The sequence below is a fragment of the Typha angustifolia genome, chromosome 15 (assembly GCF_048772165.1).
Source record: "Typha angustifolia cultivar Huaian chromosome 15, ASM4877216v1, whole genome shotgun sequence".
NCBI classification, from domain to species: Eukaryota; Viridiplantae; Streptophyta; class Magnoliopsida; order Poales; family Typhaceae; genus Typha; species Typha angustifolia.
In genome coordinates this window covers 7799059-7823936 of record NC_133253.1, presented here as the reverse complement: position 1 = coordinate 7823936, position 24878 = coordinate 7799059, and the positions used below count along the sequence as shown (strand labels likewise).

Sequence of the window (24878 nt, the reverse complement as noted above, 5' to 3'; positions counted from 1 at the left end):
CAACTGTAGCTAGAGCACTAGAGCACTCATGGGAGATTAAATTAAGTGTATAACTCCTTAAGATTCATTCGGTTTAAATCCGTTAATATCACAAAGAGTGAACTCTGTAATCTTACTGTGAATGGAGGAAAAAAAAATGACTTAGAATCAATCTTATAACTTGTAGACAGGTGTGATTCCGAGAAGATGGAAGCATTGTCTCATGACAACCGCTGTTGCCTGGCATAATAGCAATCTGCTGGTTTCTTCAGGTGATCCAACCACCTGCCAGATTCCACAAGAGATCAAACAGTTAGGGAATGATGCTTATGATGGTAGCGTGAAAAAGAAAAGCAATCCAATATTGGAGGAATAAAAAAAAAAAGCATGCAATTTATTCATGCGCATGGCAAAAGGCTAATCAAAGATGGAACCAATGAAGGCAGCCTTGCCATGACAATGTCTTACCCATATGGCAGGTTTTGATTGGTTATTCAGTTCAGATCAGTGCTATTAGACACGAATTTATATGCAAATTCCATTGTTGGAAAAAGTATATGCTACAAGTCTAAGGCCAAAGGATTCACAAATATAACCATTTATACTCCACAAATAGAACCATTTATAAAAATGCAGGCCAATAGTACGTAAAAAAGAAGAATCAGACCTGGCAGCTCGTATAAAATCTTGTGAATATTTCAGATAGATTGTACAGGTATTCGCACAGAATATTCGGAAGGAGATTGGTACAAGCCTCCTCAACTACCTGAAATAAGATAACAAGGACATTGGCACCTGAGTCATATGAAGAAAAATGGGAGACACAAGGTAAACCTATGATAATGTCTCAGAGAAAATATCAGATCCAGAATAAATAATATCGAGTCTCACAGAAAAGTAAAGACACATAAAGATAAATGTAACTTAAATATATGTAACTAACAACAATCAGCAAAATATAATATCAGGTCGCGCAGAAAAGTCACATAAAGATAAATGTAACTTTACTAAATGATTCATAACTAACAACAATCAGAGTCATATTACACACTTATTATATATTAAATAGCAATGATGACTACTTTGAATACTCATGATCTTTTCCCAACTACTCATCTAAAAACAAAGGAAGACGGCAACAGAATAGAATAAAGTTAATGCAAAGAAGTACGCATACCTCTGCAAACTGGATAAGATGAAGCCCCAAAACACGCTCATCTGGATGATCAAGCGAAATAGACCCACTCTGCCAACAAAGTACTAATATAAGACGCAATGAATAATCCGTTCCAAGTACCAAGAGCATCTTGTGCTCTGGCCATGGCAGGACAGTGGATATGTGAATGCTGTTAAGTTGAATAGTTTCTATTCTTTCACATGTCAGATAGAAGATTTACCTTCTTTAGTTCTTCTATATCTCTATTCGATCTCCTGATAATCGAACAAATACGAGCATGTGCATAAAGCAGATAAACAGCAGTATTTCCCTGGTCAAAAATGAAGATGCAGCTATCATGAAAGATTGAAACTTCATTTTGGAAGAACGTGGTAGATTAACAATCGAGCTAATCTACAATCTTGATCCAGATAAAACTAAATTAAAACTGATTAGCATGTGCAAAAGGAAGATAACACATATCCTGGTTACAGATACTTTTGGAGGAGAAAGGTAGATTCTCAAGGGGCACTGCTCAATGATCTATAATACAAATGAAACTGATATGTCAGCTATTATATTTATGTGAAATCTACATATATTGCATGATGAGGCTAATTAGCAAAGAAAAGAAAATGAAATGAGTACAGAATTCGACACATATATCATTACTTGTGACACTTAATATGCTGTTATATAGAAGCATATAAACATAAACAGTAGAGAGTCAATATCTTTAGACGTATTTCAGATTTATGCATATGAAGCACTTTTGTGTGGAAGAAAAACTGACATTAGTGTATGACAAAATAAGCATTTAGCTACCAGTCTTCCTGTATAAGTTTTCAAACAGCTACAGTTAATCGTCTTAGTAATATTATAGAAATCAAATTCCCTTTGCCACTTCAGTAAGACTCAAAATAAATCTGCATCAGAATTAAAAAACGCAAGTACCTTATCATTCAGCATTTGATCAAAACTAAATGTGTAATTAGTCAGCCGATTGTTCTTCAAATCTGCATATCTGTTTAAAAACTATTTCAGTACAAGAACATAAACTGCGTAAATCAGGATGTCTGCATAAACTGATCTGATCATAAACTGGTTAATGCTATTGAGATTTCAGCATGTCCGCATAAACATTTATAGTGTAAATCAGAATTTACAAATACCAAGTTGGTGAAGAAACACTATGTCCTAATCTAGCACCCTTAGATCACAGAAAATGGAAAACAGAACTGACACTAAATGTCCATTTAGATGTTATTTCTTCTTTGAAAGGACAAAAAACTGAAATGAGAACAGTTAATTTTTCTTCCATGGGTAATAGAAGATAGTCAAGCATAGCAACTGGTGAAAGAAACAAAGTTTGTGATTATTTTGCTAAACAAAGAGTTTCAAATTGCAGTTTTATAAATCTCTAACTTCCTACAGTGGCAAATAGAAGAAAGATATACGAACAAGAAAAGAAATCTTACTTGACAGCACCATATCCAACTGCCTCAGCAGTTTTCTCAAGCTCTTCATCTGTCCACTCGCCAATTTTACCTGAACCAAGATAAGAATGATATTTGTTGCATGTTGGAAACATTAAAAATATAACAAGAGAATCCTAAAGCAACAAAACTCAAAGAAAGACATCATCTAAAATCTCAATAGCATTAATCAAAGGAAGAAAGGAATAGACTCATCAGACAAATGGTAAACAATAATGATACCATTGTCCTTGAGACGTTGTACAAGTTCTGCTTTGCTCCGAGCTTTAGCTTCATCAAGTAAATCAACTAAACGTACAACTTCTGAACTGCGAGTGCGAAAACGTTTGCCATCTGATCCAAGAACAAGACCAAACCCAACATGGTTTGTTCTGGGAAACTTCTTTTCCTCAGGACCTGGGAGCCAACCAGCCATTCTGGCAGCCTGGAATATAAAGTAATAAACTTAAGTCTCAAGAAATGCAACATTATAACAAGCTATACAAATTATAAGAAAATAGTATATGACACCTACACTGAAGAACATGTCAAAGTGCTGTTGCTGACCAACATCTGTTACATATATTATCCACTCTGCTTTCTCCACATTAAGCCGATACCTTCAGGAGAATAAGAACGAGAAGAATGAACAAGCTGTAGCAGCCCAAATAAAGTTGTAGAAGCTTGTATGTTAATGACTTAAGGAAAAAAGAAAAGCACTTCTGAAATGAGATCCTATTTAGAATTGGCTTATGAAAGAAGAATATAAATATGATATATGTCGAGAAGAAAAAAGAAAAAAGCAAACTCTTAGGTAGTGTTGTTAAGTTGGAAGCATAATCACATTTAGCAAAATAGGAGTAATACTAATTCCATTCATTTGAAATATAGAGATGTCGTTAGCAGGCGTTACTCCTGAGTGTCCATAGTATCAACAATCGAGAAGCTATAAGACTGAAAACTATCTTCTAGAAAAAGTAATATTTGATCCAGTGTTTTGAAAGACCTAAGACATAGAAATATATGTATAAGAACTCACTTGGATGAGCCTCCTACATGTAAGTTCAACTCAAACTGCACCCTAAATTTTGGATGATTACACATAATTATTAATTTTTTACTGTGTTATAGAAAAATACTTGTAAAAATTAACATATGACCAAAAGCAGATAAAATGCTTTTTCCATATTGTATAGCAGTAATTAAAAAGATTATATTTCATTGGTCACCAATTCTCAATTTTAGTAGAGAAATTAGAAAGACCAAATTTTCCCAATTTAAATCCATATCTAAGTGAAAATCAGGGAGATCCTTTTGAGATGAACCATTTAAAAGTATATCTATAACATTCCCTTCAACAAAAAACTTTAAAAAAAAAAAGTATGCCTATGTTATCATTGCTATGTACCTTTCAAAGCTCAAACTATAGAAAGTCAGACACAAACCTGAAATCTGTACATAAGATACTTCTCAAGCAAAGAGTATAATACAAAAAATCTAAAGAACAAAACATTCAGAAGAACAAGCATGATGTATTGTATCTTAATATTCTTTGTACTTTCTTATCATATGCTACAACATCATCGAAACAAGACGCTATTCCTAATTGGCAAGACAGAAGAAAGTACAGAACAAAGTGTTTGCAAATCAATGTCAACGCAACTAACCAAAGAGCAGTCAAGTCAGTTGAGGCATAATTGTATCCTCCATCTCTCTTTACAACAATCAAAGGGATTTTTTGCCCTTCAATGAATATCACACGAGCACCCTCACTTTCCTTAATCAAGTCCTTGCTACTTAGCTCCTCTAAAACACGTGGAATATGAGGATTGTAGAAGCTCTCCCCCTGAAAAATTGATTAATATTCAATGTTAACTAGCATTCAGAATCTGACAAGACAAATTTCACTCCTAAAAGAAAGGTCTTTGAAACAAGACAGAAAAGCAGATAAGATTTGAAAGTACGTTGCTTCCTGTGCATATAGGCTGCATAATGGAGCATCTATCTAGCAAACTGAATGGCTCTTCACTTATAGAACATTGTTACAAGTTCATTATGGAATGAATTTGTAAGCTGGTAAGATAGAATACATCCCAAAAACAGACTGTAAGCATGGCAACAACAAAATTTGGTGGTGGCATCAGTTAGCATTGCATCATATTTAAAATGAGTTCGGCTACTGACATCTATTGGTCATCATGCCATTTTTTCCTCTTCTCAGCTATCAAATTTCTATGAACCCAAAAAAGTATGATGTAAGCAGAATTGCCTGTCTTTCATTAATTTGGTTTGAATTTAGACTACGTAATGTATTTCGGCTATTTCGCTTCCATTTGAGTCAATTCGATAAATTACTCAATTGTGCCAATTGTATGTTTGAGTTATCTAAAGTTTGGAAGTCATTCAAATTTAATTTAGGTTAAATCAGCCATTGGACTTGAATGTAGATTAGACCTGAGTTGGTTAAAAAGAACTTTACATTTTTCATTATCAGGTTTAAAATTTAAATTTATCTATTTCTAAACTTTAAAGCTATACTTAATTCTGAGGATCTTATCTATATCTTAAATAGTGTGCCAACCATGGATGGCCATGCCAGCAATGTATCAGCACATTGCATGAGGGGTGCTGCACAGCACCCCTCCTAATAGCTTCGTTGCTCATTATTGAGCTACCCGTTGCCATCACTCGTCGTCGCTTTGTCGGATGCCCTAGCTCGAGAGAGATCGAGATCAAGATCAAGATCAAGAGGAGGGGGTGCCTCTCTCTCTCTCTCTCGATCTCTCAGCCTAAGGCACCCGACAAAGCGACGGCGAGCGGCAAGCAATGGCGACGGCAACTACGAAGGTGAGTATCCCTTATCTTATTCTCTCATTCTCTTACGGCACAGTCTGTGCTCGTGGCACGACCATCGTTGGTGTCAACTGATTAAGGTATTACAGTTAAGGGTAAAAAAGTTGGATTAACTCCGACTCGACCCAATCCGAACTGGATTTAGGTCAAAAAATTCTACCCATACGAATTCAGATACAGATCGAATTTTTGAAAAATACCCAGATACAGATACATATACAGATACAGGTCAGGTAGAACTTTTAGATACAGATACAGGTCTTGGATATACATTTACCACATAATTTATAAATTATATACTTATATGTTACATAAAATCTGACCTATTAACCCAAACCCTTACCTTTATGGCATTACCAATTACCCCTCTTCTCTTTATCTCATTACTCTCTAATCCTAAACCTAGCCGTTGTCAAAAATCTCAACGCCCTTACAGCCTTACCCTCTTCTAGTCCAAACGAATTTGTATATGAAATTGAGACCTCTTCTCTTCCCTCCTCTTCTAGTCCAAACGAATCTTGATGCCTCAATCTATTTGATCCTTCTCTTTCTAATCTGGAGTTTCCTGCTAATCTCCTCTTTCTTTGGGTTAAACATCCATAGCCTCTTGATGACAACCAATACAACAGTAAGCATTTCTGTTTGAATTTTTTGATATGGCTATCTACATGAATTCTTAACTTCAGATTTTTTTCTGCCTTATGTACACCACAAATTGAGTTCACCAATTTCAGTTTGTAGATTGATATAGAATATTTATCTTTTGCACAAGGTTGGATGGAATTCATAGGTCTTGTTAATTTGGCGGAACAATATTATTTTCTTTGTTAACTAGTTATCTTGCCCAAACTAGATTCTGAAGTTGCTTGGGGAGTATCTGCTATGATTTTGTAAACATAATCCATTTCTCTAGAATCACTGATGGGGAAAATAGCTTAATTTATGAAGTTATCTTACTTTATCAGAGTACAGGAGTATGCAAAATTAAGATCTTAAATGCATCTTACAGAAATGCAAAAAGACCTTAAATGCACCCTATAGAAAACAAGTCAGCTTGTTGTGTTGCCTCTTTGTCAGGATATCACTGTGAGTTCCTCCCTATCTGAGACAGATGTTGCCTCCAATGATGAAATCAAGGTGCAAAGAAGGAGAAAAATTGTTATTGAGTTATGATCCTATCTCAATACAGAGGCACTATTAGGTCTGAGATTCTATTGTAAACACCATTTAAATGAAACATTATGCATCTAACTGAAATCAAATCTGTGATTCTTTTGAACATGCCTTAGTTTCCTCTCTCTCTCTCTCTATATATATATATGAAACAAATTAATTTGATGTGCTTTGGTTTCGATCCGTATTCAATCTGTATTCCTATATGTTTAGTTATAATATGGTTTTAAGTTTTGCTATCCATCCAATATCCCAATCCGAATCTGTACTCGGACAAAAAATATGAATACAAATGTAGTTTTAACACTATCCAATCCATTTTCACCCATACATAAGATACATCATTTGTCTAAGTCTGAGCATCATTTTCCTCTCAAATAAGGTGTTTCGCATATAATTTGTTTGTCAAGACTCATGTTTAATAAGGAGATATATATTTATAAATACTTAATAATCTTCAATTTAATTTAATAGGGTTCATGTATAATTCTAGATTGAATTTCTAATAATTTAGTTTTCTTCAAGTAACTGTGAATAAAGTGATTATATGTTAAAGTCAATTGAAGTTTGATAAATCTTTGTTAAGATCCAATCTGTATTAAAAAATTATCCGTATCCGTTTAGTTAGAATATGGTTTTAAATTTTGCTATCTGTCAAATATTCGTATCTAAATTCGTATCTGAACTAAAAATATAAATCCGGATGTGGGTTGAGTACTATTCGATTAGTATCAAATCCATTCACCCCTAACTGCAATACCTTAAAAAAATTAAAGGCTACTATATATACAGTATAAAGAATTATGAAGAAAGTGTGGACTCTATATGTCAGATACAAACTACATACTTATTAATTCTACTTAATATATTATGTCATTAATTCACCTATGCAAGATTCAAACTTGAAAAGTTCAAAGAGGAAGTAGGTAATAAGATAATTAAGGGGAAGAAGTTCAACACAACATGCTAATAGTCATTAATAGTCTCACTCATACTAAACCAATTATCTTTCACATGCTATCAAGAAGCCGTCAAATGTCCTCAAATGTCCAATAGACAAACATTTTCTGTAAGGAAAATACAGTAAGCTATCATTCAAAGCTGGGAACCTCAATCATGGGATAGTAGTAATACCTTTTCCTCTAAATCAACATTAAGGCGCTGGTATACCATATCAAATTCGCTCCGGCTAATTTCACAGATTTTTTTCCATGCATCACGGTACTTAGCTTCCCCTCCCTATCATTCAATAAACAATTCAAAATAGAGTGAAAAGATAATTATCTAGTCAAATTGAGAGTACCATCTCTTTTTGAAGTTGTCAAACATGAACTGTCCTGGAGCATTAAAGACTATGTACAATATACTCTGCATTAAAAAGGAAAGATATTCACCTGCAGTCGAACAACTGCCTGCTGAGCCCTTTCCATAAAGGCTGGATCATCATCAAATCTTTTTTTAGATGCCTTGTAGAAATCCTGAAGCAGCATTCTATATCAGAGCACCACTACTAGAGAGGAAAAGGAAAAAAAAAAAAAAAACAGAAACAAAACAAGAGACCAAAAAGCCACAGAGAACAGCAATACAAAACTTTGATATCTCTAACTATACTTTGCTGTGCCACTTCTGACTTGATAAAGATATGTAGCACAATGCATCTGAAGAGATGTTAGACAGCCAAATAAAACACCACTTTACTGGTAAATAAATGTTATGCGATGTTTTAATAGTTTTATGACTCATAGCAGTGAGATAATATGAATGGGCCAGCAAAACAACAGCTCTCTAGTGAATCAAACAGCTATTGCTTGAACAACAACAACACGTAAAAACCTTCATGACTAAGGACCATTCTATCAAGAGGAAGAAGATATAAACAATACAATATTCATTTGTGCATGCAGTTATTATTTTTTGCTCCATACATGAATACAGGATGCAAGTTTAAACCTTTTAAATGATTATAAGAGCACATGTATGTAAGCACCAGTTAAAAACTCCATGGCTGGACATTAAATCATGAACTTCTGAACTTCATGATTTTATTTTTTGTGGAAAGGATCACCAATATAACAAGATATTGTGAAAATTAATCTGTACGAACATAGACTTGATTTACATTAATGTGACATCTTTCAGCTCACCTGAAGATCTCCAATTGCCTGGTTCCCTACATCCTCCCAATTTGGGAACTTTTCAAATAAGTATTCTATCAACATGCCAAACTGCAAAAAGAAAAGAACAAATATAATTTTGCATACAACAAAATGAGAGTTTCTTTGTCATCTTATCTGATCTGACCTACAAATAATCAGAAAAGTGAATAAGGTAGAGTAATCATATTGTGATGCTAAAGCACAGTAATGAAACTGGATCATGCTTCCCATACTATTAGTATGCAACTAGACTACTCTCAGTTCTGATAAATACATACATAGAAAGTATGTGCAAGTATGAAATAACTTATTTGATGCAATACGGTTTGCCCATAGTTGTTTCCCTCTGTAGTCTGTACACTTGTATAGTATACAAAGTGAGAGAGGTACAGTTAACTGCTATGGCAAAGGCCTCTTGAACCCAAGATACAGTATAAGATACAAAAAATGAAGAGAGATAGACCAAAGATACATTAAGATACTAAGGTATTCTAGAAACTCGAAAGCAGAACTACCACAGTTTTCACTATACAGGAAGCCATTAACAGCAAAAAGGAGATAATCAAGCGGAGAGAGCTCTGAATTTTTCAGATGTTTATTATATGGCCCAATCACAATACATATAAGACAGTAAACAATTAATAAGCACCAGAGATACCAAGCAGAATACATCTAGATCAACCAAACAACTTTATTTTGTGATATATTGACACTAAAAAACATGTACCTGTGTACCCCAATCACCAACATGATTACGGCGAAGAACTTCAACATTCGAGAACTCAAACATTCGTGCTAGAGTATCTCCAATTATCGTGGACCTTAAATGGCCAACATGCATTTCTTTTGCTATATTAGGTGATGAAAAATCAATCACTGCCCTGCCAACTGGCAGAACTGGTGCCCAATTCTTGATGCCTTCTATTAGCATTTCTTGTATTCTCTGCAATAACACAGTTTGATTAAGCAAGATGGATAGTTAAAGAAGTTAGTATTAATATAACCAACAGATGATTTCTGCTAACCTTTGACACCCATTTGTTTGACAAGATTATATTCACAAAACCAGGTCCTGCAACAGAAGTGGATTCAATAATATCTGATGGAGGTAGGTTTCTTGCAATGGCCTGGGAGTTAAACATTACCAAGTGTCAAAAGGAAAAGAAATAAAATGCACAAAAATAAAAGGTGGAACCCGTTATTTGGAAATTAATAAAGAAGAACACCACAAGATTGTCAATTAGATTCAGTGCAAACCAAGGGATAGTATAAAAAAGAGCACCTGTCCAACAGAATTGGGGTTTCTAAAATTTGTTCCTGATCCTTTTATTCTTGACCATAAACTCATCGCATTATTGCTGCATCACAGACTCTCAAATCTTAATATTTACTACCAGAAAGAAAGCCATATGATAAACTTATGGAAATGATATGCCAAGGTTAGTGTAATGATGAATGTTGTGAACACTACCATTTACCGGTGCAAGTTATCCAAAAATATAGGCTAGAAATATACCACTGATAATCACCATATTGTGCTGTACAAACTGCAACCAGTGGCTCTACATCCAGCAAATCTGGAACTGTTGCTTGAAGTGATGACTTGACTAATTTCGATAGTTGCTGCTTGACACTTCCACTTCCATCTTCATCCTGCTATATATGTGATCCATTTCAGCTCCGTCATCGTAATGATGTAAAAATGGGTGTCAATCAAGTCAATTAGATTGATTGGTATGAAGTAGATAAGAAAATATTAAGGCCACTTGATTTGGTGCATCTAGGCAGTACCAAAACCAAAATACCTAGGTAGATATGAGAGAAGTGACAAGAGGCTAGTTGATGGACAAATGGGTAATAGAATGATACAGACCCTTGGACCCCGTTATGCAAGCAAATTGGAGCATGAAATAAACAATAAAAATGAAGATCTTTAAGAATGGAGAATGAAACAAGAATAGCCTTGTGAGTAGATTCCTAGTCAAGCAGCTCTTTTTCTTCTTCTATTTCTGAAATTTACAAATAAGCTGTTAACCACAGATTCTGGCTAGAAATGGATTTGATGTGAGGGGCCAAAAACATTGCCTATATATCTAATCAATTTACATGGAGGCCATCAATCATAGGAGAAGCACTGCTCTATCATATATACATTGTGTGGCAGAAAGGTCACCAGTCAAACAAGAATTAGCCAGTCTAAATCGAGTTAATCTGCATAAAGTTTCAAGCTTTAGTAGCATTATTCAGGAAGCAAATTCTTAACACAAACCAGGAAAGCACGGCCACGGCCAAGCACAATGCAGCTTGTTAAAATGACAACTAGCGGATCAAATACATTTAAGGAAACAACATGTAAGAATTTTACTCACAGTATTCCGCGTTTGCTCTTGAGGAGGAGCAGAAGTGGGAACCCCGTCTCCCATAGCTGCTGTCGGACTCAGGGTCTTTCTCGTCGAAACTAGTCTCGTCGAAGCTGCTCTAAAATAACCTGTCTAGTTTCACAACATCCAACCAATCCATTCAAAAATTAAAACTTTACAAACCATCCACCCTCACAGGCATTTCAACAAACAACTTCAACGCAAAGGCCCAATCATATCCAATACCCAAAAAAGGAAAAATAAATGGAGGAAACGAAACACCACCATCCGACCAAGACCCAAGAAAAACGTAAGATAATTCAAACATAGCATCTCAAAGAACCCCCACCCCACCCCCTCCACCCCAGCACTTGGCGTAAGAAACCGAGGACGGAGAAGGGAATCGAGGTGGACGAGGAGGAGATAGGAGGAGAAGAGTGATAGAAAAGGGAGAGAAGAGGAGAAGATTACCGCAGTTGGGAGAGCGGCGGCGCGAGAAGGAGGGAAAGGAACGGGAGGCGAAATGGAGAGCGAGAGTGTTGGGGGCCGCTGTAGTCATCGCAGCCGTTCTTTAATTGGATTCCGTTTTTTAGGGTCTTTTCTTCTATTTTGTTGCTTAAAATGTCAGCTTTAGTTTTTCTTCTCTAAACTTCCAATAGATTCTAAGTAATTAGGAGTAGAGAGTTGCAAGATTAATATTACTCTCTTTTTTTCCTTAAAAAAAAAAAGAAAAGAAAATTATTACAAAGCTATATATAAGTATGCATATTAGGATAGATTGATTTAAAATGTAGTTATATTAGTTCCTACTAATCTAGATGAATTCAGCTTTAACTTTATTGAAATATCTTAGGCCATATGTCAAAAATAGTTACTGATTATTAGTATTTTTTTAATTTATAATTATAATATTGAAGCATTATGTTTTGCAGTATTTTTTGTGTTTGAGATTATCTTTCTACGTAATTTTAATAATAAAATATGAAATAATAAGCGTAGAAAGATAATTTCAAATATAAAGATTTTTATATAAAAATACCATTAAACTTACAGCAAAAAATGATGAATCTAATCCGGAATTAAACCAATAAGTAATATCAACTGTAATAGTTACAATAAGTTTAGAAATGATTTATTGAAACGGGCGACTCAACTTATAATATTCTTGCTTACTTGAAGTTTATGATTTACTGATTTTCATGATATGTTCATAACTTCGATAACCCCTAAGGTTAACATTGCTATTTCAATGACCATCAAAATGGAATCCTTCAAAAATCAATGAGAATAGGATTGCAAGAAAATATTTTAACACCTTCTGCTTTCCCAAAGTCACAATGTTGATCTCATTAAACTTCAAAGTGGAACCTCCAATAATGCAAAAGAGAAATCTTAGGGTTAGGTCTAAAATTCTTGTAAAACTCCTCTAAGATTAACTCAAACAACACGTCAAATATGTTAAAAAAAAGACTCATGGAATCACGTTTCTTATATGTGTTTGAACACCCTTAAGTGCGTATAGTACACACATTAAAAACATCTCTCAATCAAACACATTTGAACACATTGTTCACCATTCAAATGTGTTACTCTAGTATTCATCGATATTATTCATCAACAATATTTATCAATCTTTTACTTTAATATTTTTCATCAAACATCTCTACACTTATAATAACTACATAAAAATCTAGACTATTACAAATATATCTTATTATGATCACATTGTTGATTCAAAAATATTACGATCTTTACTTTTGACAATTTGTGACAAAATAACATCTTTTAACATCTTTCTATATAAAATCTAAATCAATACTCATCATTAGATCCTAACAAAGTATTCCAACAATTGTTAAGTGGAATCAAAATAGAGCATCCAAACTTCAAACTTCATCACTAATACCCATGTGAAATGCATGTTTAGTAGAAAAGTAAGCATGCATGTCAAAATTATAAATCACTATATATCATGCTACTCATAAAAGATACAAATTAACAAGCATAAATATATTAAACATTCATAGCTTGAGCAAACTCAAACCATCTAACAAAAATAATTAAATATATGTTCTCAAAATTTTACTCTAGCAAGATAGTAAAGGCATGAGGTCACTCAAACCAAACTTTAAGTTTATTGTCCGAATTTCTTTTAAAAGACAATCTTTGGTCAGCGCAATAGCTAGCAATTTTCACCCACGAAATTGGTAGTCATTTTCTTATAGTACACAATATTTAAAAAATAATAATACACTTTAACATAGTGTAAGGTGATAAATTTGACACTACCTAGATGACTTTCACGCGAAACACATAATAGCCCTAACCGTTGATCTTTTAAACTATACCAATAAAATTATATATAATATATAATGTTAAGAGGTCAATCAGAGTGACTCTAGCTAATGTTCTATTTGTCAAAGAGAAATAATGCATGGGATAATATCTAGACCGAGAAAAAATTATGATAGTTATAATAATCAAAAGCAAAAAAATGGAGGATAAAAAAATTTCTAGAGTGCTCATCACCCTAAAAGACAATATATAAATTATTTGTATAAATAACTAAGTCGTCTAGATGAAGACTAAAATGAGATGACTTACTTTCAAACTATTTATTCACATCTATAAGAGATACATCAAATTTTTTTCATTTTTATAAGATATTTAAATAAAAATGAAAATGAGAAACACAAATCAAATAAATACAGCTAAATCCTATAAATGATAATGATCAACTAATCCTTATATATATATATATATATATATATATATATATATATATATATATATACACACACACACACACTACATGGAAGCTACTCCCTGAGTGGACCGGGTGAAGGTTCGGATAGCCTTAAATTTGATCTAATTTCATATCCCAATTTTTATAAATATGAGTCTAAAATCTAAATTTACTTATCCATTTTCATATTCCAATTCATATTTATGTTAGGTACGTTGTGTGGACGCAATAATGATTCCAAGAATATTATCTGAAACAATATACATTTAATGTACAATATTTATAAAAACAATGATAAAAACTTATTATATATTTACATGAATCTCTAATCTATTTTCGTATATATTTAAAGTCTATGCTAATAAATTTCAATAATACTGAACTGATTTGAATCCATTGTCATGTCCTTGAAAATTCTATCCATATAGATATTTTACATGGCAGATCTATAAGAGGCTATTTAGTTAAATAATACAATGTTTTTGTATCATCACTTTTATGTCTACTAATAAGTACCATTGATTTGTAGCGGACTATTTAGTTTAAATAATACAATGTTTTCATATCACTTTTATCTCTGCTAATAATCACCATCCTTATATATATTGTTCTTTCCCCTACCTGACAAAAATCAAAAGATTTGCTCAAGATTACACCCTTTGGCCAGAGGCCCAGAGCTCATGATCATCGCCACCCTTTCATAAGAGGTCTCTCACTCTTCTCTATAAATATAGGTACATATAGAGAGAGAGATAGATAGATAGAGAGAGAGAGAGAGAGAGAGAGAGAGAGAGATAGTAGAGATAGGGAAAGGGAGGTAGAGATGGCTTCAGGATTCTGGCTACGTCTTCAAGGTTGGTTCTTCTTCTTCTTGCTCGCAGTCTCTTCGATCTCCGGAGCAAGTGAAGTTCTCCCAGTTTCAGCAGGTACTGCATTAACTTATTATAATTAGTGAAAGAGACTAAATGATAAGCACTCATTTTGATGCACGATCGAGTTGCATGGGTATTATACGATTTGATCTTATCGTAGCTGCAATCCTGAAGCAGGAGAAAGGGAGGGGAGGTTGCTAGCGGAATACGGCATCGACTACGCTCCAGCAAGTGAGAGCCCAGGAATAATTCATCGCCGTTTGCTACGTGAGTCTGGCTTCACCGGAAATGATGCATGATGCTGCCACCTCCGCCGTCTGATGCGAAACAGACGGATAGGAGGATGGATGAATAAAAGTTGGGATAATAGAAATATACATCTATTTCACTTTTCGATGTATTTGATGCTAATAAGTTGAAATAAAGTGAAGTTGATGCTTCAATTATCATAGGTTTATTAATGTTATTATCATTGCTACTACTAGAATATAATAATAGAGGATAGTAAACCTTAGTGCAAGGGACAGTTTGTAGAAACCCCATTGTTGTTCTTTATTAACATGTTTCATAAAAAGAATTAATATATGCCAAGTTTATGGGTTCTTACTATATATGTAGCTCAAGAAGTAACACTAAAAGATAACGTCAAATTACCAAATTAATCACACCATCACTCAATCCCCTGACACAATATTTAAGATACACATCCAGGAGTTTATGGCAATGTAGATCGATAGCAAAGTATGACAGTAATGAGGATTCAGTCATATGGAGAGGAGGGCATACATCTGAAGCACTGCAAATATTGATCAAAATAGGCACACATTTTGAAGCACGAGCAGCATGCATGGGTATACCATTTAGTCTGATCATAACTGCAATCTTTAAAGCAAAGGAAAGGAGGGGAGAGGTTGCTGGTGAATCAAATGATGGTAAAAGAGGCTATATTACTATTAGGCTCTATTAAATATATATTAAGTTACACCCATTTTTTTAATAAAGAAGAAACAAAATATACTGTTGTGGAATCACTATGGATCGATCTTATAAGTATCTATATGTGTGTATGTACGTACGTATATATATATATATATCTTTTCTACATATTTGATGCTAAAATTGAAATAAAGTGAAGTTGATGATTAAGTTATCACTGGTTCTTGATTAGTATTTTTAATGAAAGGATACATAAAATAGAGACGGGAGCCTCGGAAAGGAATAAAATGGGTTATTTCCGAGTTACAACAAGAACATGGAATAGAGATCAACAACAACATGAGAGTTCCTAAAAGATGGAAATGTCGAAGAGACAATTAGTAGCTGGCCATTTAACATGAACAAGTGAGAATATTTAAAATTTAGAGAGATTGAGAGGTATGCATTCTATAATGTGTGAAAAGTGCTAATGGCATCGCTCAAAGGGAGAAGAAATCAACTTCAAACAATAAAATGATTGATGTGGAGCTTAGCAGCCATTCAAATGTTAAAGAGGAGAGCAGCAGTTTCAGCTATTAAAGCATTGTCACAGCTGAGAGGAGCTACTCAAGTGACAATAAAGTGGCCAAGGTGATCACAGAAAGTATATCATCCGTTGTCAACGATTCAACGGCAAGCCAAGCCTTAGAGAAAGAGAACTGAAAGCCCAAAGTGGTCATGGAGTATATCCATCTCATGTATATAGTCGTGACAACATGGGGATTTTGATGGAGCAGAGCCAATGACTAGTAGGCAGGCAACACCAGAGCATCTTCCAAATGAAGACCTTTAGCATACTTCGACGAGATGTATCCCCATTTGTTCGACCTCCAAATCTACTTATCTAGGAAAGGGTAGAGGGGAAGAGGAATGACAGTAATCAAATGGGAGGAAATCTCACCAAACCACACGTTTAAGAAAGTAGGCTTCCAGGCGAGCTGCGTAGAGAACAGCGAAGGGGTCCTTCATATATAATTCAACTGTCACGGTCGTCTCCAATAAGCTTTATTGCACCCTCTCTAAGTGTCACTAAGAGAGTTGTAAGCTTTAGCAGGGAACATCGTCCTCTTCCAAGGATGCAGTTGTCCAAAATTTCGTGAGGTCGATTATTTCATGAATAAATATACACTATCTTCGTGACCTTTTATTTCTATAAAAAATTTATTCTATTCATACATTTTCAAATCTTTTGCTCGTACATTTGAGAGAGAGAGAGTACTGCACTATTTTGGTTCAATAAAGCACTCGAATTATAGCTTTTTTTTCATGTGCAAGACAGTCGTTATATTCTAAAAGACTAATTTTCATTATTCTAAAAATAACCGATGGAAGACGGATTGGTCTTAAAAAAATAGTACTCAATATTAAACTCGACTATACAAAATATTTAATTCTACAATCTATAAATTTATTTACTTATTTTTTAATCAAATATTTTATTACTTTTGAAATCATATTGTTACAGTAATAAGCCCATGGCTTTTGCAATTCTTCTCGCTAAAGAAATATTTTAGCTATCTTAGATATAGCATCCACAGTACATAAAGGAGTAGACGAGCTGGTGAGGCTATAGGCTGGGAGAGCTAGGAGAGTGGATTGAATCAGAACAAGTTCATGGGTCCTGTATATCTCAAGATAATTCAGTCATGGACGCAGTATATGGGATACACCCATAGCAGATACTATTATAAAGTCCTCTAAATTGCATCAATTGCTTATTTGAGTTTTATACAGAGCTTCCCAATTTACTTTATTACTTCAAAGCTACCAGCATTTCTTAGTTGATATAGGTAACAGCAGACTGATCAAAGAAAAAATAAAAGTCAAAATATCAGAAGCTTTCACTGGGAAAGCTTTCAGGCATATCACAGTCTACAGCCATTAAATTAAGAGGACCATCCTGTAGGGGATCACATCCACTCCACCATCATTGAGTTACCATCATCGGCACATCAGCAAGGTCTGGTTATAAAAATTTCCCAATCTTCAGATTTGAAAAGAATGCCTGCATGGGGATCTTATTGCTTTAAAGACGGCTTGATTTTCCCAGCACTGCAGGTTTGAAACTCGCAATACCGGTGATTTCTCTTGCAGTCACCATGGTGTTGATGTCATAGGTGCCTTCATAGGAATAAATTGGCTCGAGATCACAAAATGCCTACAGAGAGAGGAACGTGAATCAGACTCAATAGTTGCCACAATCAAAAGTTGAACATATTATGGGATGCCAACTTTATCATCTAATTTGGACCACAGATGATACAGACAATCCAGAATCAAATCTAATTGGTTCCAACTCAACAAATCAGCATTATTTGTGGCACAACAGTTCAAACATTATCAAGGATTCTTTTCCAAGGCCAAGCACTTGGGCTCCTTCAGATCTCCCTCCAAAGGATTTAGTATGTGGTAACTGTCAACATTTTCTATAAATGCTAAGATCTCAATTTCATCATGGCCTCTTTCAACTTTCACCAGCTCAATTCCAATTCATATCACTTGTATAATGTGCATGACATTTTTCATAAATTTTCTCTCAGTTAGCCTCTTTGTGTACTTGACATCTTCTGAATTTTTTTTCAAGAACATGAAACAGATGTGCTAGTTGCTGTTTCAACAAGAAAGAGAAACAAGCAAGTAGGAACATCAGGCCGTCAAGTGCCATTCAGAAGTTGAACCGGGGTAGGTGCTGATGGGAATAAAACCCCAAGGGAAAATAAACCAAATGGTTATACAAGAATTAAGTCATCCTGTAAAGCATCTGTAATTGCAGAATTCCATATCATTCAGGCACTAACAGTTGCATTAGACATTTCATTACAAGCATCATGTTATCTAAAAAGGTTAACAAATATGCATATTACTGACTACATTTCATCCATAGTGCAAAAAAAGGGGAAAATTCCTCCTTTTAACATGCTTCCAAATAGACTCTTCTTTTTCAGTATATTGGCAAAATTCACTTCAAATTCATTCACGAGGAAAATGCCCTCTGGTTGGTCTTTTAGCAAAGGTGGGTAAAGGACTAGGGGAGCAGTTTGACAAAAAAGAAATGGAATCTACTAATAATATTACTTGTAGGTAATCAGAGGTGTAAATATGTGAAGAGGAAGAAATTCTTCGCAATAAGGGTAAAATGTACTGGTGTTACGTCAAAAACCCATTTCAAGAATGATGCTACCTTTAGCTAAAGAGCCATGAGCTTAAAAAACCTTGAACATGCAAATTGCAAAATATCTAAAGTAACTGATAACTACTAGAGCAAAATAATAGTGAAAATGATTCAACTAGTCTTAACGAAATATTCTTGTACCTTTGCCACTAGAAAATCGGCCAATATCCCATTGCCACCCAGTAATTCTCGACCTAGAGAAACTGTCTCTCTTGCCCTTAGTGAAGTCCATGCCTGAAAATCAAGATTGGCAATCACAATAAAAAAAATAAACTTACAGAAGTTAATTGCAGCAGCATTGACAATGAAGAAGTATCTTTTGCAAATAATACACTAACCTTCCCCAAGCTAGCCTGACCAGGAGTCATTTTTCCGGACTCATACAACTTGCAAAGGCGCCAACCAACTAGAATCATAGCTTGGATATTACCAAGCATACGAGCAAGTTTTTCTTGGTTAAGCTGAAATGCTGCTAATGGAGCTCCAAACTGCTTTCTCTCTTTCAGATACCTATTTTAATTTATATATAAAATGTGGGACACACAGTGTCAAAGTAAATATATATATATATATATGTATGTATGATAAAAAGACATCATACCTATGGCATATGTCAAAAACTCCCATTGAAATGCCAATAGGTTGCCATGCAACCATAATGCGCGAAACAGCAAGAACCTGTTTAAAGAAAGCAAATGGCTTAATAATCCTTTTGAAGTCATGTCCATGGCACCAGAAATTGGAATAAGTGACAAGTGGAAAAGAATGACATAGATGAGCAAACATAAATGATAAGTGATAAATGGAAAAGAATGACATAGATGAGCAAACATAAATGCGCAGAAAGCCTACAAAACAAGGCACAAGAAGCAATTGCATCATGGAATAGAAAGAGAACAATCAAAAGAGGCAAAAAAAGGAAATTATGATTTGCAAGAAGCAAGAATGGAATTGAGAGAGGTAACATCTTTTCTCTGGCATCCTCTTTAAACCTCTCCACTACCATCTCCTTATATCAGATCTTGCCTTCAAATACAGGAATCAGATGCCAACGAAATGAAAAAGAAAACTTGCAACCTCAATATAAGGAAGTTCTTAGTAGTCCAATGAAAATAGTTTCTAGAGAAAAGGTCATTCTAAATTCCTAATAGCTCATCAATTTAAATAAGCAAGCATTAATAAAATAACGTTCTCTTCTATTCAGGGGCTATTTCTAGAACAGTGCAATAAAAAGCAAGAAAATTTTATGCTTACAAAAATTTTCTTCTCCAATCAAGATAAACATACCTTGCTTGTATCCTGAAAAGAATTGACGCCCGGCAACTTGTCTTCATCAGGGACAAAGACTTTATTAAAAAGAATATCACCATTCTGAACAATCCTCAGGCCAATTTTGTTTTCCATTTTTGTAGCTTTCAATCCAGGAGTTCCTTTCTTCACAATAAATCTAGAAAGAGCAACTAATTAAATTGAATAAATTTTTATGCCAGCATTACTTGACTTTTCATAATGTAGAGAAATTTGAGATCCTTCTTTCTTCGCATGGACAGTTGGACACCAAGGTAGCTCTATACTATAAGGTGCAGCAGGTACCTTAGTGAATGTTATTAAAGGAAGCTCCTGGGATTAAAAAAAATTCAGTTGGATTACCCATTTATCTGGTTTGTGGTTGTGTTGCGAGCAAAAACAACTAGCACATCTGCGAATGTACTGTTTCCTATCCAGCGCTTTTGGCCATCTATCAACCAACCTCCTGAAACCTGTAGTACAAGATGAATCACATAAGCATTTTTAAATTCCAACAGATATAAACCCAAACTAGGTCTATCCCATTTCTTTGAAAAGAAAAAAAAATCCAACATAGAAGCGAGTGAAATCAGTAGGGGATGTAGCAGAAGTTCTATGGTAAACGTGACTTTAACTTATCAATATAAGTACTTGAGAGTCAAACCTTCGTTGCTGAAGTGTTCAAAGCACTTGCATCACTTCCATAGTTCGGCTCAGTCAATGCCTATAAATGTAGATTAATTGATAAAGTCAACTGCTTCCCACCAAACATATTAAATAAGTAACTTGAACTAACCCAACAAGCAACAGTTTGTAACTGGGCTAATGATGGTAGATACTTCTCCTTTTGTGCCTCTGATCCACATAGTGCTACTCTTGACAAAAAGCAAAAAGATACAAAGATATGACTATAGTTTTTAAAACCAACAGTTAAACATTCTAATATAAAACTAGACTTAAAGCAAATGATCAATCAAAGGAGAATTGAACTTTTACCAATTGTAAGCATTGCCAAAGAAGAATGCACCAACATAAATGTGGAACAGCTTGCATCAACCCGGGCAAGTTCAGATATAACAATAGCACTTCCAGTAATGGAAAACCCTGGACACCCATAACCCTATGAGAAAGGAAGTGATTAGACTATCTTACAACTATGAAAACTTTGCCAAGGATGAAAACTGAGAAGCACCTTGATTGTCCCTCCAGCAACACGTAGATCACCAAGTTTAGGAATAATATGAAAAGGAAACTCTGCCTTCTCCCAGTACTGAAAATCAAAAGTTGCATAATTACAGGTAGAAGCATCAACATAGTATTAATAAAAGAGTAAATATGAACATTTTGTATGGCATCTAATAAGTAATAAGCATAGATTAATGCTAATAATAAGATGTACTTTGCATCTCCTGAAATTCAAGGTCATAGAAGATATATGGTGGGATAGAAAGTAATGATACACATGATACATAAAATGTTGCATGACTTGGGGTAATAAAAAACTCTAAGGCCCTGTTTGCTTTGAGTTCAATGACCTCTCCTAAACTAGTTCAGGAACCTCTAATCTGGTTCAGGGACCCCTAACATGATTCAGTAACCAAACATCTTTTTATCTTTCTTTTTTTTATATTTAACTAAGCTCACTACTAAAAAAATCAAGACTAAGAAATAAAACTAATTAATCAAATTCAAGGCTTAATCTCAAACCAAACAAGACCTAACAATCAAATAAGCAGAAGTTTGAGAGTTGATAGGACCGTTTGCTGTGCAAGCAAACACATGGACACACAAATGCACATGCGCTTCACACATGCACACACGTAGATATATGTGTGTGTATCTCGATAGTCAAAAGCAATATCTGGCACAAGGAAATAGAAGTCTAGTTTATGAAATGGGAATTTGCAACATTGTGGATATACCGAATGGCATCCTTCCTATATAGCTTAAGGTATCTAACAAATGGGAATAATAAGTAGAGAGATACCCCTGCCATTATGGGAGCAACTTCTTTCTCCATAAATTCTCGAACTTTTTTTCGTAGAGCTTTTTCTCCAGTACTCAATAAATCATCAAACTGATAATAGTCTGAAGCTGCAGGTAAGAGAGGAATGATTTATTACAAAAATAAGAAAGATTGGACCAGTGCATTGATTTGCAATAGGAAAGTGTGAAATATGTAGAAATATACCACTCCAAAAGAGAGTCTAGAATCTCTTAGTTTCAGCAGTGATCGATTTGGCTGAGAATATACTATAGCTTTCTATTTGCTACTTTGCAGCTTATGCTATCTTTTGTGTAAGGGGCTAAAAAAGGCAAGCACAATATCCAATCAGGATTTAGATCCTTCAAGTGCATATTACACACCATCTAATATTAGCATTGTTATAAAGCACACTCACCTAACCGCCTAGGAAACCTCATAAGACAGAATATGCCTAGACTCCCCTTAGGTCCCGCATAGGTATCTGCCTTATTATCTTGTAACATGTTATCTTTCTGTTGGTTGACCATGGAATTAAAACTAGTTGTAGATGTTCGTAAAATTGTGGGTTCTAATGGCTTTGATATCTCTTAATGGAAATGCATTAATTTATTTTATCAACTATATTACTAATTTTAACCACTGCTTTAAACCATTATCTAGCACCTAGGAGTTTGATGACCCCTTGCCCGCACGTTTGCTGCCAAACCTTGAAATTAGGTATAACTGCATCTTACCTTTATGATTGTTAAAGGAAAATTTCATCACATAATAAAAATGATGCATCACTAATTTGATAACAGTATTATACTTTTTCAGTCCAATAAAAGATATTATATAAATTAATATGAGACCATGAAAAGAAATGTTCCAACGGCCAAGGCACCAAACAATAAAATAAAGTTTATTACATCAGTCATCTGACCTTCAACATAATTTCAGAATCCTATTATTGCTTGACCAAACTGGGTCAGGGTGAACAAAGAATAATCAGATGAAGGAAAAATGCCCAAGATGCTAATGCCTAATACCAAAACTAATTGGTCCAACTACAATCGAAATTGGTCATACTAATCATAAAGAGACCTAAAGAGTAAAGATAAGTGGAGTGCTCTTATTAATTGATAGACATTGTAATTCTACACCCAAATGACTATCTACATCTCATGTGACATCAATAATGAAGTTAGTCCATTCATGGGTATGACTGGAAAAGGAAAAGAAGAATTTCCATAGAATTCTTATGTTGTCACCTTGAAGAAAGTACTGGCATACTGGAAGATCAAATGTCAATAAATTCACTGTAATTTTGACCATTCCATTAGTTTAGAAACCTAAACTCAACACTCAACTACATGGGTCAAATTTACAGATCAAGAGAACAACATCGAGATGTCAGGTTCTCAATCTAAAGTTGAACATACATGTCTATGAACTGAGTTCACTAATATCATCCATATACAAGTAAACTATTATCCTTTTATAAGGCAATCAATGAATATTTAGACTGAAGAAATCTACAACCTTCATTATTCCCGCTTCCTCTGTCACTTCATTTCAATTACAACTAAGCTCAGTACTTCAAATTGTCATAGAAATGCCAGACCGCCATCTTTCCTAAATCCCAGACAAATCATTCATAAAGTTCCTTGAAAATGATGCTATTAAGATCGAAAATAACACAAACAGGATCACTGGTAATTCCGCCATTCCACAAGTAGGCGGTACTCCCAAAATAGTTTCAACTGATATTTCGGCCATAACTAGGTGTATTTAACTCCTTAACTTATCAAAATAAAAGATAACTTCTACTTTCAAATAGCCAAAAAGCAACGAAAAGAAGTACAACAAATCGTACCTAAAGGTGGGAAGATAGAAGCAGGCGTTGCCTGGGGAAAAGCCACAGAGATGTCTAATGATCCACTATGCGAATCCACGCTATCCTTGGAACGATCCCCTGGAACCATTAAAGCACATAACTTTACCACCTAATTGGATCACACAGTGATTCGAACGCAAAGCAACCATCTATAATCTAATCGAAACTTATAATCTTAGCAAGATTCTACCTTGATTCCTGGAACCGGCAGCCATGGCTGGAGACTGGGAAACGGCTCGAGAGGTAGGAATTCTTCTCCTAGGGTTTCTATGGATCGGAAAAGAAGCCGACAAGGAGGAGGAGGACGCAAGGAGATGGCGAAGGCGGAGGATTTAAGAAGAGAAGCCTGATCGGTGTTTACTGTACGCTGTTTGGGCACGGAGATAGAGACGACCAAATCGTAGGCGATGGCGAGCTACATGCACACGCAAGCTCATCTCGAACGGTTTCGAGTCGTGGCTATCCAATAATACAACACAAAATTCCATCCACATAGCGGTACTTAGGCTTTACCAAACTATAGTAAGCTGTCTTATTTAAAATTTAAGTTATGTTTATTATTAAATTATTACTCTCAATTAAATGTTATTGAAACTTACTTTAAGCCATCACGTTGCCGAGTTACTCATCTAAGCCAACCGCACCACTTAGCTATCAACTAGGCCGAACCGTTGAGCCAACCCACCAAATTACCAAATAATTTTTCCATAATAATCATTTCGGTGTTGGAGTTGATCTCCTTAGGTCGTGGGAAAATATACTTACCAACTCTCTTTTTTTTTTTTTATTAAGGACTTGTAACCCGCTAACT

The 24878-nt window shown here is 34.7% G+C and overlaps 2 protein-coding genes across 5 annotated transcripts; both read right to left on the bottom strand.

Moving 5' to 3' along the window:
* Positions 1–18: 18 nt before the first annotated feature.
* On the bottom strand, positions 19–11772 carry LOC140778621 (arginine--tRNA ligase, cytoplasmic-like). 4 transcript variants are annotated; one of them, XM_073123424.1, is made up of 18 exons: positions 11624–11772; positions 11162–11280; positions 10309–10448; positions 10075–10150; positions 9818–9919; positions 9520–9735; positions 8781–8861; positions 8031–8114; positions 7771–7875; positions 4278–4456; positions 3146–3230; positions 2854–3055; positions 2614–2683; positions 2090–2159; positions 1377–1466; positions 1157–1225; positions 647–745; positions 19–264 (listed from the first exon to the last, which is right to left on the bottom strand). In XM_073123424.1, the coding sequence occupies exons 1-18, from the start codon at positions 11709–11711 to the stop codon at positions 154–156; spliced, it is 1986 nt and encodes a 661-aa protein (XP_072979525.1). In that variant the 5' UTR covers positions 11712–11772; the 3' UTR covers positions 19–153. The 4 variants fall into 4 exon arrangements, with proteins under 4 accessions (XP_072979525.1, XP_072979526.1, XP_072979527.1 ...); XM_073123425.1 differs by having other exon boundaries at positions 10309–10445; XM_073123426.1 differs by having other exon boundaries at positions 11162–11284; positions 11624–11754.
* Positions 11773–17425: 5653 nt separating this feature from the next.
* Positions 17426–24537, bottom strand: LOC140778882 (acyl-coenzyme A oxidase 4, peroxisomal-like). The gene is made up of 13 exons (XM_073123778.1): positions 24258–24537; positions 24047–24145; positions 22192–22298; positions 21397–21474; positions 21201–21324; positions 21001–21074; positions 20869–20928; positions 20568–20677; positions 20205–20364; positions 19519–19595; positions 19256–19427; positions 19059–19151; positions 17426–17903 (listed from the first exon to the last, which is right to left on the bottom strand). The coding sequence occupies exons 1-13, from the start codon at positions 24280–24282 to the stop codon at positions 17772–17774; spliced, it is 1311 nt and encodes a 436-aa protein (XP_072979879.1). The 5' UTR covers positions 24283–24537; the 3' UTR covers positions 17426–17771.
* Positions 24538–24878: the final 341 nt, after the last annotated feature.